The sequence below is a fragment of the Arachis hypogaea genome, chromosome 13 (genome assembly GCF_003086295.3).
Source record: "Arachis hypogaea cultivar Tifrunner chromosome 13, arahy.Tifrunner.gnm2.J5K5, whole genome shotgun sequence".
Lineage (NCBI taxonomy): Eukaryota > Viridiplantae > Streptophyta > Magnoliopsida > Fabales > Fabaceae > Arachis > Arachis hypogaea.
The window spans coordinates 142,277,131-142,292,333 of NC_092048.1; the positions used below are offsets into that span (position 1 = coordinate 142,277,131).

At 31.6% G+C, this 15,203-nt stretch overlaps 3 protein-coding genes and 1 non-coding gene across 4 annotated transcripts; 1 reads left to right on the forward strand and 3 right to left on the reverse strand.

Moving 5' to 3' along the window:
• Positions 1 to 663: 663 nt before the first annotated feature.
• LOC112792428 (peptide methionine sulfoxide reductase A5) lies at positions 664 to 2,897 on the forward strand. Its single transcript, XM_025835667.3, has 4 exons — positions 664 to 1,248; positions 1,734 to 1,846; positions 1,947 to 2,091; positions 2,473 to 2,897. The coding sequence occupies exons 1-4, from the start codon at positions 976 to 978 to the stop codon at positions 2,668 to 2,670; spliced, it is 729 nt and encodes a 242-aa protein (XP_025691452.1). The 5' UTR covers positions 664 to 975; the 3' UTR covers positions 2,671 to 2,897.
• Positions 2,898 to 3,291: 394 nt separating this feature from the next.
• Positions 3,292 to 3,363, reverse strand: TRNAG-UCC (transfer RNA glycine (anticodon UCC)). The gene has a single exon. It is a non-coding gene; the product is annotated as a tRNA-Gly (tRNA).
• A 364-nt stretch (positions 3,364 to 3,727) lies between these two features.
• On the reverse strand, positions 3,728 to 6,322 carry LOC112792429 (uncharacterized). The gene is made up of 8 exons (XM_072212879.1): positions 6,025 to 6,322; positions 5,752 to 5,924; positions 5,437 to 5,530; positions 5,169 to 5,280; positions 4,972 to 5,060; positions 4,566 to 4,651; positions 4,355 to 4,419; positions 3,728 to 4,219 (listed from the first exon to the last, which is right to left on the reverse strand). Exons 1-8 carry the CDS (start codon positions 6,316 to 6,318, stop codon positions 4,113 to 4,115), a joined length of 1,020 nt encoding a protein of 339 aa, XP_072068980.1. The 5' UTR covers positions 6,319 to 6,322; the 3' UTR covers positions 3,728 to 4,112.
• Positions 6,323 to 13,239: 6,917 nt separating this feature from the next.
• Positions 13,240 to 14,659, reverse strand: LOC112771703 (protein UNUSUAL FLORAL ORGANS). Its single transcript, XM_025816516.2, has 2 exons — positions 13,643 to 14,659; positions 13,240 to 13,563 (listed from the first exon to the last, which is right to left on the reverse strand). The coding sequence occupies exons 1-2, from the start codon at positions 14,638 to 14,640 to the stop codon at positions 13,254 to 13,256; spliced, it is 1,308 nt and encodes a 435-aa protein (XP_025672301.1). The 5' UTR covers positions 14,641 to 14,659; the 3' UTR covers positions 13,240 to 13,253.
• Between the last annotated feature and the right edge of the window lie 544 nt (positions 14,660 to 15,203).

The following is a 15,203-nucleotide window of genomic DNA, read 5'->3' on the forward strand; positions in this document are numbered from 1 at the left end:
TTTGTAATTAAGTTTATACTATGACAAAAACGATAGAATTAACAGAATATTTTGTTAATTTTAATATTTTTGTCATGATAAAATTTACAAAATTTGATATCGTATAGAACCTAATTAAAAAAATATATAAAAACCTAATTAAAAATTTAATAAAATTATAAAAAATACATAATAATTTAAAAAAATGCCCATCATAGGCATATCAAATTGAAGTATTGAGCCCTGGTCAAGCCTAATTCAAAGACTAACGTGAGAATTTTAAAAATATTTATTTTTTTGTGTTTTACACTAATAGTAGGATTATTTTGCAAAAAGATAATTTAAAAAGTGTATTTTGTAGTTAATTTTTTAGTTGAAGATATTGAATTTAGACCATACAATTTAGTGATTTGTAATTTTTAAATTTTTTAAAACGTGAAAAAACATACTTACAATTTAGTGAAGTGAAATCTTTTAAATTATTAAAAGCTTAAATTGAACTGGCTAATTTAATTTCTCTAAAATTCAATCATTTTTGCTCATGGCAGCCATCATACATGGGTAATTTCACCCATTTGGTCAATAATATTATTAATCACATTCAATTTAATAATTAATTTACGACTTATGTAAAAATATCTAAATTCAACTACATTTAATTTTTTTTATTTTTGTATGAATTTAATTTTCATGTATTAAACATATAACATAATTTTATATAAATATTTAACCATATATTATGCCATTAAAAATAATTAATTTTTAATTTATTATCAAAATAATTATTTAAAACACAAGTTTAATTGGATCAACTTGTAAAATTAATCAAAATATTTATTGTGTGTTGAGTTTTAGAGTGGCCATCAAGAATTAATCTTTGAATTGATTGATAAGTTGCAGGCAGCGATCGAAACTCGAAAGATTTAATCTTGCCTTGAAGGAACCATTGAAGTGTTAGTGCACCTCCGTCCTATGCCGCAGTTGTAGAACTGCAAAATGTCACTTTTCCGCATTTTGAATCTGATGATCCTCGCTGCATTTGCAATCGATAGAGCTCTCTGCATCAGGTTCCCAGATCGGATCCATAAGCCCGACAGCGACGCCCCCGAACGCCTCAAGACTGCCGTCTTCGCTCTCGGAAGCTTCTGGAGATCCGAAGCCGTTTTTGGTTGCCTCCCCGGCGTTGTCCGAACCACCGCAGGCTACGCCGGCGGCTCCAAGCCCAATCCCGAATATAGAAGCTTGGCTGACCACGCCGAGTCCGTTCAGGTCCGCCTTTTTTGTTTCTCTGCTCATTCAATTTCGAATCATAGTTTGAATTTGATGTTCATGAAAGAACCTCATTTCATCAATTATAACTTGCAATAGATAACAATCCTGAATTGTGGCTTTCTTGTGGTAGAATCCATGTCTTAGGGTTTGATAATAAGTTCCAAAGAAGAACTCACTTAGAAGAAAGAACACTCTAGGGACAATTTAGTGATCCCCATCCTTGGATGCATAAATTCCAATGGTGAATTGACTCAGAATCATTTAACTGAGGGCAATTCAAGGAGCCCTTCAAACCCTCTATAGTCAATTTAGTTTTTTTTTTCCACACCTCCTTATCCATTGTTCACAGCATCGATCAGATAGATTGATTTGTTTTTTGCCATGTGGAAACTAGAACTATCCATGTTATGTAGTATCCAAATGTAGCTACTTGGATGCTTTTATTGAACTTTGCTGCCATGTTTTTTACTGTTCTAATACAGGTCGAATATGATCCACGGCTGATTGGCTTTAGGGAACTCCTGGATGTCTTTTGGTCAAACCATGATCCCAGGCAAGTGTATGGCCAGGGTCCCGATGTTGGCAATCAGTACAGGTAGGAGAACTATTGCTGCTGTTTGCAATTGTATGTAATGATCTTACATATCAAACCGCATGCCAATTTCTAAGTTTTGTGCTCTCTTGCGATCTTGCAGATCCATCGTTTTTTGTAATGGAACTGAAGAATCAAGAATGGCCGCACTGAGCAAAGAACAAGAACAAACCAGGTCAAGAAGCAGCATTGTGACTACTCAAATTCTTCAGCTTGGACCATTTTATCCTGCTGAGCCTGAGCACCAGGTTATGGATGTCAGAATTATTGTTTATCCATACTTCCAAAGTTTAATTGGTGGTTCTGAAAAATAGTTAAAAACAAGGGGGTTTTCTATTAGATGCATGCTAGATTTCAGAACTCATTCCATATAGTGACATAGTGTTTCTTGTCAGAGAAGCTCAGCCACGTATGAGTTATATTTATAAAGTTTGAGCAGTAATGCATCAATTCATCTACATAATTGTAAATAGCATGCTAGCATAAGTAGTTATGAGTTGGAAATTTTAAGCTCATTTTCAAACAATTTCAGTGAGTTCACTTTTAGTAGCACCTAAACAGAAACTGCCTAAGAAAATTGAGTTGCATTTGAAATCACTGACATTCCATGTTGTGTTCTAAATACGCAGAAATTTGAACTGAAGCAAAATCCCTTCCTTCTTCAGCTAATTGGGAACCTGCCTCAAGAGGAGCTTGAGAAGTCAACACTGGCAACAAAATTGAATGGATATGTAGCTGAGCTATGCCCTCCAGATATCCAAAGGCATACTGATGCAAAGATCAATGATATCATAAAAAAGGGTTGGCCTATTTTGAGGGAATTGTAGCTGCTATTTTGGCAGGTTGCTCAGATCCTTATTCTTGAGTTGAAAAAGAAGAAAGCATATGGCACCCTTGTAATTATTGTACTAAAGAAACCAATTTTCCCCCGATATGATATATGGTATGGCTCATACTAGAAGTAATCGGATAATGTTTTAATGATATTTTGGTTTATTACATGGTCTATATGTCCCCGTTGAAATTCTTAAATTGAGTTATGATTCTTTCTGTATTCTTTGGGCAATTTTTTTTTTTTAATATTAAGAGTTTATGTAGTAATTTTTTAGTAATTAATTGATTGGCGGTGTAAAATTTTACATTAGGAGTGCTTAGCAACTTAATAAAAAAATAGTACATAGTACAAAATGAAAAAATAGACAGTTATATTATTCCGATTAATAATCAACCTGTATGTATCCCAAAAAAGTAAACATGTGCGCCTTACATTGATGTGGAATAGCTTTCCATCTCTGATCATCAATTGCTACTTGTTGTGACCTTAATATACATCAACCTTAGATCACACGAGTTTATCGGATTGTATTACAAGTCGATATAAGTAAAAAGTACCCTATTTGGTTCTTTCATATCGAATGATGCAGCTGAAGATGTATGTTTACAATTTTTGCGTTTGCCGGGAGTCGAACCCGGGTCTATTGCTTGGAAGGCAATTATCCTAACCGTTGGACTACAAACGCTTTTTGCTTAAGGAGGATCTTAAAAAGCTAATACTAACTTTTAAATGGCAAAGTTAACTTCAAAACTACTCTTTTTGACCAATTAAAAAATAACGTTTGCTTCTAAAAAATTAGAATTTACGAGTCCCATGACCGATCATCTTATTAGAAAATTTATATTTTTTTTCCTATTCACTATTAAATTTAATTACTTGTATAAAAATAATACTATAAATCTATAATGTCATTGTAAATCAAGTGTAGAGTGCGGTTGCTAAATCCAATATACCTTTCCGATCTTTTTTTCTTTTTGTTTTTTTTTTTGTACCTTTTCTTCTAGCTATTAAATTACCTTCTGTTGTATTTTCTCTCTTTGTTGCCTTAATAAAAAAGAAATAAATCATTTATTTAGATAATAGTTCCAAAAATGTACAGCTTTCTTTTTTTCCTTTTACATGAATGAGCACAAGCTTGTTGCATGTACAACATGCATTGCGAAAATGATAAAATAACTAACTCTTGAAACAATTCAACAACTGATCAGCATCCTATACATAATACATACAGCATCGAAAGTGAAGAATTGGGAAGGTTTGCATACTACCAGAGTTTAGACATATGCATGAAAACTTTCCACTGTTGCTTTAGATAATAATAAACATTGCTAATATAAATTGGTTTGATTTGGGCGGAGGAATTTACTCTTCAGACCTTTCTTCTCTTCTGTTTTCTCCAAAATCAAAACTCACAAACACACTCTAAAGAATCCGTCACATGGTATCAAGAAAATGAGCAAAACTAGAGTACTTTGGTTCCCACCCAACTTCGTGGCGGGTTCTTGTATTGTTTAATCTCTTACCTAGAGGGTCGTTAGTTCCTGCAAAGGCATACATAAATATATATTATTAATGCTGATAAGAGCAGAAATATGAATGACTCTCAACTCACAACAAAGTAATGATCATAGTTTCTGGGTTAATTAAGTTTCAACTTCAAAAGTGGGAGAACTCACCAGTAAATTTATCAAACCTTTTACTGAACTTCCCACTTGCATTAACTAGATCCATCATTTCTTGCCTGCAAATGTATGACCAGTGTGAGAGAATGCTCTCAACGAAAAATAGAAAGCAAAAAATCTCGTAGAAATGCATCAGTAATAGTGCATGAACAATCCAATAATCAGAATGCACGCCATTTAACGAGCTAAGGAGGAAGCGTCTAACCTAGATAACGGGTGATTATCGCAACCCAAGAAAATCTTTCCACGAGGATTCTTCTTCAAAATTGCAACTGCAAGGGAAGCTGCATCCTGGTGTGGAAGCATGTTTTCAAAACTCAAAGTGAAGATCATATTATCTCCATCATCATAATAACCACAGATACATCAAAGGAAGCAAAGGATAGGACAAAAATATTATAGAAGAAACAGTTCCAGTAGCACTTGTTCTGTTAATTACTAGAAGCATGGGATGATCAAGCTCAACTTGAATCTTTGACAACTCAAAGGATCAAATATTGAAAATCACTTACAGAATAAACTTCAATCCTTCAGTAATATGAAGCAGAAATCACTAAAAATATTGGGAAACCAAATACAAAACATGAGTTAAGATGTAATGGCATTCTGACCTCGTAATGTATAAGATTCAGGATGTGATCAGGACGACTATCAACAACGCCCTTTTCTAAATAATAGTTGTGCGCACCTCTATCTGCTTTGTGTAATTGGTCAAGGTTGCATTGAGATAAAAACATCACAGCAATTATTAGATAAATTTAAAAGGAAAATCTTTAATTTGGGATAAATTCAATCCCATAAAAGGATATATAAAGCCCTGCTAATCTTAGAACACAACCACCAGATTCTAGTACCACGTTTTCAGCTTTAAGGAGGACATCAACTCTAGGGCTCCTCCCAATTGGCACAACTGGAGAATCCTAAAGAAGTATATCTCATTAGCATAAATCAACAAACCTTGAAGCAATTCAAACAATTTGCAAGTTCATTACACAGCAACTTAGATCAAGAAACCAGTGTCTTATGGTAAGTAACAGGATAAAAAATAAAAAAGACAGTTCGCATTTGCAACCCACCTCATTACATGATCCATTATCATTACAATTGTATGGAGCAGAGCTTGATGTAAATACAAAAGAACCTTCACGATTCCAGCTTAATGCAGCTAGCCTGATTAGTTGGCAATCCATGGCAACATGAGTGCATAAGAATACAACTACTACATGGACAAACTTTTCTATTGCCAAGTAAATTTCACTTTTCACAGGGTTACCAATAACTAAGTTATATAAATGAAGCAATCTTGGAACAATCAAGTTGATCATAACCGAGGGTTATACCCTTTGACCTTTAATTACAAAATGATGGAATCAACTCTTAAGATTTCTCACCTAACATTACCAGCATAGTCTGGGGTCCGGGAAGGTGGAGCACAGTAAATTACATTTGAAAACTTGTGGGTGCCTTCTGTCCAATTCAAGGAGGGGTTAATCCCCAATTGAATCAAGTCTTTGTGATGATCACTAGTCATTGTTTGTCCATAAACTTGACAACTCGGGTTTTCCTTCTCAGAAGCATATATACAAACAATTAGAATGCATTGATTAGTGAGTGACAAATAGCAATGCCATCGAACAAGTTAGATCACAACAGTATAAAGATACCTCTCTCCAATTCTGAGCTACCAAACGACCAAGAACCCCAGGACCCACAATGAGCAAGTCATGGTTTCCAATTACAGGGTTAGAATTAGAGTGTGATTCTTGGGTGGGTGAGAATGCATCTTGTGAAACCCGCAAATAGGTTGCTTTAGATACAGAAAAAGATGTAAACTTTGGAGAAGGTGAGCGAGAAAGTTGGATTGTATAGGGAGTGAAAGTGAGACACGCCATGGTTCCCATCTTAATGAAGATGAGGCCTCCTTTAGTCTCGCTATTTGTTTGGAAACGCGGTACCATTTTATTTATCATTTTGTTTTTCTTATATGATTGATTGGAAAAATTATAACTTATTTAAGACAAAATATTTAATAGAGTACAAATTTACACAATAAGAGTACGAATTTTTTTAATATATAAAACATCATGTAAATCTTTTACATGGCATATATAATTCATTATCCTAATATTTATTTTTGAGAATTACTTTTTTTTTCAATATAAAATTAAAATTTGAATTTTAAGTTGAGTTGTTAACAAATAATGACTTATTAAATATTTAATTATTTATCAAAATCCTTAAAGACTATTGATTGAGCGTAAAAATCTATATATTAGTGGAGTTAAAATCAATTCGTATCACCTACCATTTACTTAATACTTTATTTTCATGTTAATTAAGAATATAATAAAAATAAATAATAATATAATGTATTTCTACTGAAAAAAAGTTTGGTGATCAAGTACTTAAGAAATCTTTCCATTGACTAAAGTTTTTATGTTCAATTCATTTGTCATATTAAAAATTTTTCTCATATAGATTTGTGGATTCAAACACTATTTGTTTTAAAATGCGGCACCATTTTATTTATCATTTTGTTTTTATTATATGATTGATTGGAAAAATTATAACTTATTTAAGACAATATTTAATGGAGTACAAATTTATACAATAAGAGTACGAATTTTTTTAATATATAAAACATCATGTAAATCTTTTTACACATATATAATTCATTATTCTAATATTTATTTTTGAGAATTACTTTTTTTCCAATATAAAATCAAAATTTGAATTTAAAGTTAAGTTGTTAACAAATAATGACTTATTAAATATTTAATTATTTATCAAAAATTCTTAAAGATTATTGATTGACCGTAAAAATTTATATATTAGTGGAGTTAAAATCAATTCTTATCACCTACTATTTACTTAATATTTATTTTCATGTTAATTAAGCATATAATAAAAATAAATAATAATATAATGTATTTATAATGAAAAAAAGTTTAGTGATCAAGTACTTAAAGAAATCTTTCCATTGACTAAAAGTTTTTATGTTCAATTCATTAGCCATATTAAAAATTTTTCTGATACAGATTTGTGGATTCAAATTTTATTTTCAGATAAAAAATTTTAACTCTTATATATTTTCTTTTTCTTTCTTCCACACTTTCTTTAAGAAATAAAAAAATAAGAATACTTGTTTTACTAGTTTACTAATATAAATCCGGACAATTTACCTAAATAAATAAATTGAGTAAAAGCTTTACTCAAATACACAAACGTACATGTGCATTTTCACACTTCTATGGTTTCTGATTTTAACATAAACCGTGGCAAGCTACCACGGATTATGGTGTTTGTGGTTTATGTGTAAATCGTGGCAAGCTCCAACGGTTTACGAAGAGAGAAAGCTAAGCATAAACCGTGATAAGCTCCCACAGTTTATAAAAAAGGAATTTTTATCATAAACTATTTATTTTTAGATGTTTGATTGCATCAATGTGGTATCATTTACAATATATAAAATAATTATTATATTATTATTATATTATAGATTAAGATTCACTAATTTAAATTTTCTTTTTATTTTTAATATAAGCATTAGAAATAAATAAAATTTTTATAACTAAATGTAGTGTAATAAAATATATATAATATTAATTAGTTCTTAAAAAATTCTAAAAAAATAGTTTCTTTCATTTTAGTAAAATAACTATTTATTAAAGTTGACAAATTAATTATTTTCTTTTCATATACAGTTTTTTTAAGACATAAAAATAATTAATTAGGACATTGGTTAAGATAATTAAAGTCACTATTTCATTAAATTTTTAATTTAAAAAAACTCCTAAGTTAATTTTGGTATAGAAATTTCGAATTTGAAAACATTGATAAAAATTATGTTGAATTTTGATTTATTTGATTCTCATTTAAATTAATCACTACATAAGTTAAAGTTCTGTTTTGAAGTAATATTCGAGCTTTAATCTGATTTTTAAAGTTTTAATTTACTTAGTTAAAGTTCTGTTTTAATTTATTTGATTCTCATTTAAATTAATCACTACATTATATCACTAGCATGTATAATGTAGCAGTCGTTAGTCCATCTCAGCATGTCGTTAACGATTTTGTGAGACAATGACAAAAATAAGATTAGGAACCAATGTGAGTCATAACTATTAAGTTGGAAGACTAAATTGAGTAAATCGAAATTTTTGAAATTAGATTGAAACATAGTTATTAATTAGAACCGAATCAGTGATCGAACCAATCAAACTACTGGTTCACTGGTTTATTGGTTCAACCGATAAATCACTGGTTGAACCGATAAAATCGGTCTCACGTAAATATAAAATATAAAATAGTTAAAAACTTAAAATTAAAATTTGAAATATATATCTTCACTAACATTTTATGAAGAATCAAGTTTCAACTTTTAAAAATAACTAATATAAAAAAACCATAAATTTTTAATACTACAATAGTATCTTATTTTGACACAATGAAAAAAATAATTAATTCACAAAGCCTATCATCTAACTATAATATCAGTAGATTTTAAAACTAACATCAAAACAAATAACCTTAATCACAATACTAGCAATAAAATAGATCAAGTAAATTAATAAATTTTTAGTAAAATTTATATTTATATTAATAATGGTATATAATTAAAATATAATTAATTTTAAAAATAGAAAAAACAAAAATTAAATTAAATTAGATATTTATGTATACTATATAATTAGTATTTGTCAAATATAATACTTAGAAGTGCAATGACTAAGTGTCAAATATAATACTTCATAAACCGTGGGAGCTTGCCACGGTTTATACTTAGCTTTCTCTCTTCGTAAACCGTTGGAGCTTGTCACGGTTTACACACAAACCACAAACACTATAATCCGGGTAGCTTGCCACGGTTTATGTTAAAATCAGAAACCGTGGTAGCTTGCCACAGTTTACATAGAAGTGTGAAAATGCATAATCAGAGAAGGGATTTCTGTTTTGTGTATTTGAGTAAAGCTTTCACCCAATTTATTTATTTGGGTAAATTGCCCTATAAATTCTTTTGTTTTTGTATGATTTTAAATTATTAAAATAAGGGTTAATTATTGTTTTCGTCTCTAACGTCTTGGGTCAAAATCAAAATCGTCTCCAACATTTTTTCTTATTAAAATCATCATCAACGTTAAAAAACGCTTTAAAATCATCATTTTTCGAATTCTTTAGACCAAAATACCCTTATCATCATAAAAAAAAGGGGCAGGGGAGAGAGGAAAAGAGAGAGAGGGGAAGGGAGAAGGGGAAGGGGGAGGGGGATGGCACTGGCGAAGGGGGAAAGGGAAAGGACGCGTGTGGGGGAGGGGAAAGGACGCGTGTGGGGGAGGGGAAAGGGAAAGGGGGGAAGGGGACGGCGGCGGTGAAGTTTGGATTCGCTGTCGCCGTTGGGAATCGCGAGGGAGAGAGGAGACGTGAGCCACTGCTGCCGCCTCCGCCTCACTGCCTCGCCGCCTCATCTGCATCGCTTTCTGCATCTTGCTTCTACTTTCTTACTTTTCTGCTTTCTTGCTTTCTGTTTCTGTTTCTTGGTGTTGGTGTTGGTGTTGGTGTTGGTGTTGATGGCAGTGGAGGTGGTGGGGTGAGGAAGGTGAAGAGGAGAATGATGATGATGAGGGTATTTTGGTCCAAGAATTCGGAAAATGATGATTTTAAAATGTTTTTGAATATTAAGGATAATTTTAATAACTAAAAAAGGTCGGGCACGATTTTAATTTTGACCTAAGACGTTAGGGACGAAAACAATACTTAACCCTTAAAATAATAACATAAAATTGAGATATCATATATACTTTTTATCTTTAAAATTAATTTAGCACATTAATCTTGTTTTCTAAATTTTATAACAAAAATAATAGATATATACTAAAATCAATAATATAATCATCATTTATTTTGTATTTATATATAAATATATATTTTAATTTATTTATTTTTAATATATATTTTATATTAATAACTAATTTTGATATATACCTAATATAAATAATTTTATAATATGTAGATAACTTGTTAAGTTTGACTAATAAATATCATGTTTGTAAAAATTTCTAAAGGAAAAGAAATTTCATTTAAGAATTAAAATTGAGATTCTAATTTATTTATTGAATTGAACGAGAAAAGTTAACAAATATTCTTAACTAAATTCCAAATTAATCTTGATATCATTGTATAAGTTATGCAACTGTAGTTAAAGCCATAACTTTATAATTTGCTTATTTAGAGGGAAAATATGAAAAGCATTTGCAAGGTTATATACCTCTAAACTCTGAAATGTAGTAGCAAAATAGAGACAAATTTATAGAATATATATATAATAGAATAAATTATACTCTATATATGTCAATTTATTTAACTTCTCTTTAAATTACGTTATTTTATCTTCTAATAAGAATGTTATTTATCATTTTGAAATTTAATAATCATGTAATAATAATTTATTCAAACCTCAAACCAAACATCAACTTTTAATCTCAAATATGCAAAATATTATGTGAACAGTTAAATTAGTTATTATATATATATATATATATTGTTTTTAGTATTTATTGACGATTAATTTTAATAATTAATTTTAATATATACTTCACGAGTTAATACTCAATATTACCTCTGAAATTTGATCTCCAGTATCCTGAAATTTTGACGTGTATCTAAAGTTAGCTCTTCTGTTCATTTCCGTCACCAAAAAGCTGACTTGCACAATTAAATGACATCGTTTTGCTATTTGGTCTAAAACGATGTCGTTTTACTCTCCCTCTTCTTACTCCTCCTCAAACAGTCATGGCTTCTGTCCAACCTATTTTCAGTCGTCAAGTAATCATCATCACTTTCATCTAGACACACGTGAGCAATTGCTTCATTCACAACAACCATAACCTCTTTTATTTCCTCTATTTCACTTCAAATTGATTTTTAATTATCATTATTATTATTCTTATTATTATTGAAAAAGAATGGGAGATAGAATTTCAGTGCAACACTACAACTTCAATTCATCCTCTTTCTTCACCAAGAGTTCCCTTCACGTTCTTAAAGCCTCAAAGCCATTGATTCCAGAACCAGTGCCTCTTCCCTCATTGACCACATCGCCGCCCCCACCTCGGACCCACTATCCTCATGAGGGCTGCTCCACTTTTCTTTCACTTTCTCTATATTGCATTCACAAAAAGCTTTTCATATGATTGAAGTGGCTTGTTCAGAGACTAATTATTCCAGGAGTGGTGGAAGAATGTTGCACGAGCTTCTTGTTGGTTTGTTTGAATTTGGCACCATGAAAGTTTGACGCCCTCTTACAGTGACAAAGGAAGGCACGCGTTAAAATTTGAGAATATAATTTGGATCAATTAAAAATTTGAACATTAAATTGAATCGGAGGTCAAATTTTAGGAATCATTTTAAGTATTAACTCTATACTTCACACAGGATTAAACATATAATATATCAAAGTAAATTTACTCGACGATTAGATAATAAATTCAGATTCTACTAACTAGCACATGTATCTTCTTCTCTCATATAAAAGTTCAGTATAACAGATGGATTAAGACGAGAGTTCAGTCAAAATAATAATAATAATAATAATAATAATAATAATAATAATAATAAGTCTTAAAATACCTTTCTAATATTTAAAGAAAATAAAAATATGTATGTTACTCTTTAAAAATATTAAAATGATAAAAAATTTAGACTTTTTTAATTTAAAAGATAATTAGAAAAATAAATTAATAATTATTTTTTCATATATGTATTATGAATCTTAAATACAATATATAATGTGTTAAATTTGTGATCATAGTCATATAAAAGATTTTGCTTTAAAATTTTAAAGTTGCGTTGACCCTACTATTATACAATGTTGGTCAAACATGTAAACATGCGTCTCAATCAGTCTTCACTCTTCAGTTTTGCACACATGATTTGTTGCCCTAGATGCACTAATTTTTAAGTAATAGTTTTTTTTTTTTTTTTGGTTTCCCACGGTATCCCCTGACCCGGCAGGTCAAGGACTAATCCGTCGCGGTACTGAGCTCCATTTAAGGGTTTGCCGCTGGCCAATGGGTTGCTGCATGCACAAGGCGGGATTCGAACCCCCGACACTTGCTTAAGCGGACTAGTGAGCTAACCACTAGACCAACCCAACTTGGTTAATTTTTAAGTAATAGTTAACTGCACTCTGCAGAGCTGAATTTAGCCGCAACACCTCATAATCTTACCAATCCAAACATCTGTTTACAAAGCACCGTCTCAATCAGACTAACAACAATAATTTTAAATAAATTAATTAATAAGTGTGTTTGTTGAAATCGAAGCTAGCTTGTTGGTTCTTATTTATTTATATTTTTGTTATAAGTCATTCACACTGCTTCATCTTCTTTTTTATTATTCTTTGATAATATACACTATATTATTGTCAAGGATTCTTCTGACATATTCAAAAAAAAGTTGTTCTAAAATCTTAAGATTTCATGATATATATACATGTTATTGCAACCAAGTCATGTATGGTATCATATATGTATATATATAATTCTAAATGATAAAAGAGTGTGACTTAATTAAGAAACTATGATCTGCATCAAAAAGGTAATAAAATGTATATGAACTAATATACATAGAGAGAATTAAGGGGGGCTAACATAATAATAGTAATAATAATTTCCAAACCCAAGCTTTAAGCTTAGCTAGCTAGCTAGCTATAAGCTAGTTTCATAATTAGATTCCAAACCAGGCTTTAATACTCAAAATTAAACTAACTACTGTACTAATAAAACAACACTTCAAATCATTTAAACTCTATGTACTATATTAGTACTAATGTACTAATAATTCAAACTCACCATCACTTCCCATATTTGATTTTTCATTATTATATATAAATAAATTAAGCATTAAAGTTCTGAAAGGGGAGTGCTAAGTGATCAAGAAGTCCAGTAATGGGAGTAGCAAGTCTAGGCTCATATGCAAAACCATGCAACTCATCAACAAACCCATGATGATGGTGACGACGATAAGGACAGGGCGGAATCCACTGCCACCTCTTCCTAGAAATGTCAAACAACAATGCTTTGTCGGTGCCACGGATGATTATGACAATGAATTCTCCATGCCCTACACACTCAAACCCATTCTCACCCTCCAATTCCGCAAACTGAGTGTATAGCTGCTGCGGCATCCTCTCACTCTCCACCCACCTACACAAAATAATGCAATCAATTAAATAAATACTGATATCACTAGTATTTGAAACAGTACATATAGGGACGTACGTACATTGTTCCGCAAGATTGCAAGGTCCAAACCCTCAAGCTCTTGGGGACGTTGAGCTTGCTCTTCTCAACAGCGGCGATGAGGAGGAGCTTGCCCTTACACTCAAGCAAGCTGGGAGAGCGCAAGAACCTTCTCATGGGAGCTTGGATCTTGAACCACGCGTTGGAGGTTATGTCAAACGCCATAACACTAAAGGGGCTGCAATTCATGCAGTAGAATTTTCCTTCTGCATAAACCATTCTTCCAGATTCAAGACTGCAAAGCCGGGGAAGAGAAGAAGTTGTTCCCCATATGGAGTAGAATCCCCCTCCGTCGATGTGAAAGCTCTCTGATGTTAAGTTCTTGACGGCATAAGGGGAAATCATGTCGTCGCCAGCTACTGTGACGTCGATGCAGGTTGGAGTAACGGTTAAGCCAATGGAAGGGAAGAGTCTTGGCCTTGGTGTGGGTGGTAACTGAGTAAGAGAACCGATGATAGGGTTGCAGAGAAGCATGGTTTTGGGACCAGCTTCATCAGAAACCCAACACAGTAATCCAGATGAAGAAGAAGCGGGAGAGAATCCAGATGGGACGAGAGTGAAGGAGATTCGATACCATGCCATGTCATAGGGATCAAAGAGGTAACCGTCGTTGTTGTGATTGGAAGCAGTGCCGGTGGCGCCATTGTTGTTGTTCTTGTAGATGTAGCTTTTGCTGATCTTGTGGTTGAAGAAGATGAACCAGTGGCGTCTGGGTGAGACTTGAAGGTATAATTCGAGAAAAGAGTTGGAGAAGAGAAGGGCGTACCATCTCTTGCACACAGAACGAGCTCGAAAAAAAGCAGGAGGAGGGAGGAAGGCGAGGATGCGATCAATGAGCCTCTGAGGAAGCTTGCTCCATATTCTACTATTCATCCATGGTGTGGTGTTGAAGGTGCTTGTTGTTGCAGCGGTGCCCGTGATGGCAAAGGTATAAGAGAAAGGAGAGGTGATAGAAGAATGGTGATGATGAAAACCTTCCATAATTGTTTTAAAAGAGCTATGGTGTGGGGCTTGTGTTCCTCCCTTTTAGTGGAGGAATGTAATTAAGAAATGGAAGAAAGTAAAGGATTGTGTTGTTTTGGTGGTGTTGCTGTCTGTAGACAAGTGTCTGTATATATAACCATTTCTACTGCCTATTCTCCATTTCTTCCACCCAAATTTTTTAACCACAAAATTTAACATTATCTATACCTTTTTGTTTGTACTGAACCATCAATAAAATCAAATAATATATTTTCTTAAATATATATCTAATTATTTATTAAATAATATTTACTATTTTTCTTCTTATTATATAGATTTAGTTAACTTATATTTTATAACAATACATATTAAGATTATTAATTAATTTTTTTATAAAAATAATTTAGTTAATATGTATCTTTAGGACATAATAAGATTATTGTTAGCAAATTTTTATTTTTAATAAAAATTTCTTTTATTTATAATTTTAATATGTATTTTTAGAATATATATTAGTTAATTTCTTATAAAAAATACAAAACTTATACATCAATTTAAATTGACTTTTAAAGAAAGTTATT

Bases quoted from the DNA above. Each gene is read 5' to 3' on its own strand.
- LOC112771703 (XM_025816516.2), bottom strand. From the start codon at position 14,640: ATGGAAGGTTTTCATCATCACCATTCTTCTATCACCTCTCCTTTCTCT. The intron at 13,564-13,642 runs GTACGTACGTCC...TATTTTGTGTAG, and splicing joins TTGCAATCTTGCGGAACAAT to GTGGGTGGAGAGTGAGAGGA.
- LOC112792429 (XM_072212879.1), bottom strand. From the start codon at position 6,318: ATGGTACCGCGTTTCCAAACAAATAGCGAGACTAAAGGAGGCCTCATC. The intron at 5,531-5,751 runs GTGAGAAATCTT...CCAACTAATCAG, and splicing joins GACTATGCTGGTAATGTTAG to GCTAGCTGCATTAAGCTGGA. The intron at 4,652-4,971 runs GTCAGAATGCCA...CTTCCACACCAG, and splicing joins TGAATCTTATACATTACGAG to GATGCAGCTTCCCTTGCAGT.
- LOC112792428 (XM_025835667.3), top strand. From the start codon at position 976: ATGTCACTTTTCCGCATTTTGAATCTGATGATCCTCGCTGCATTTGCA. The intron at 1,249-1,733 runs GTCCGCCTTTTT...GTTCTAATACAG, and splicing joins ACCACGCCGAGTCCGTTCAG to GTCGAATATGATCCACGGCT. The intron at 1,847-1,946 runs GTAGGAGAACTA...GCGATCTTGCAG, and splicing joins GATGTTGGCAATCAGTACAG to ATCCATCGTTTTTTGTAATG.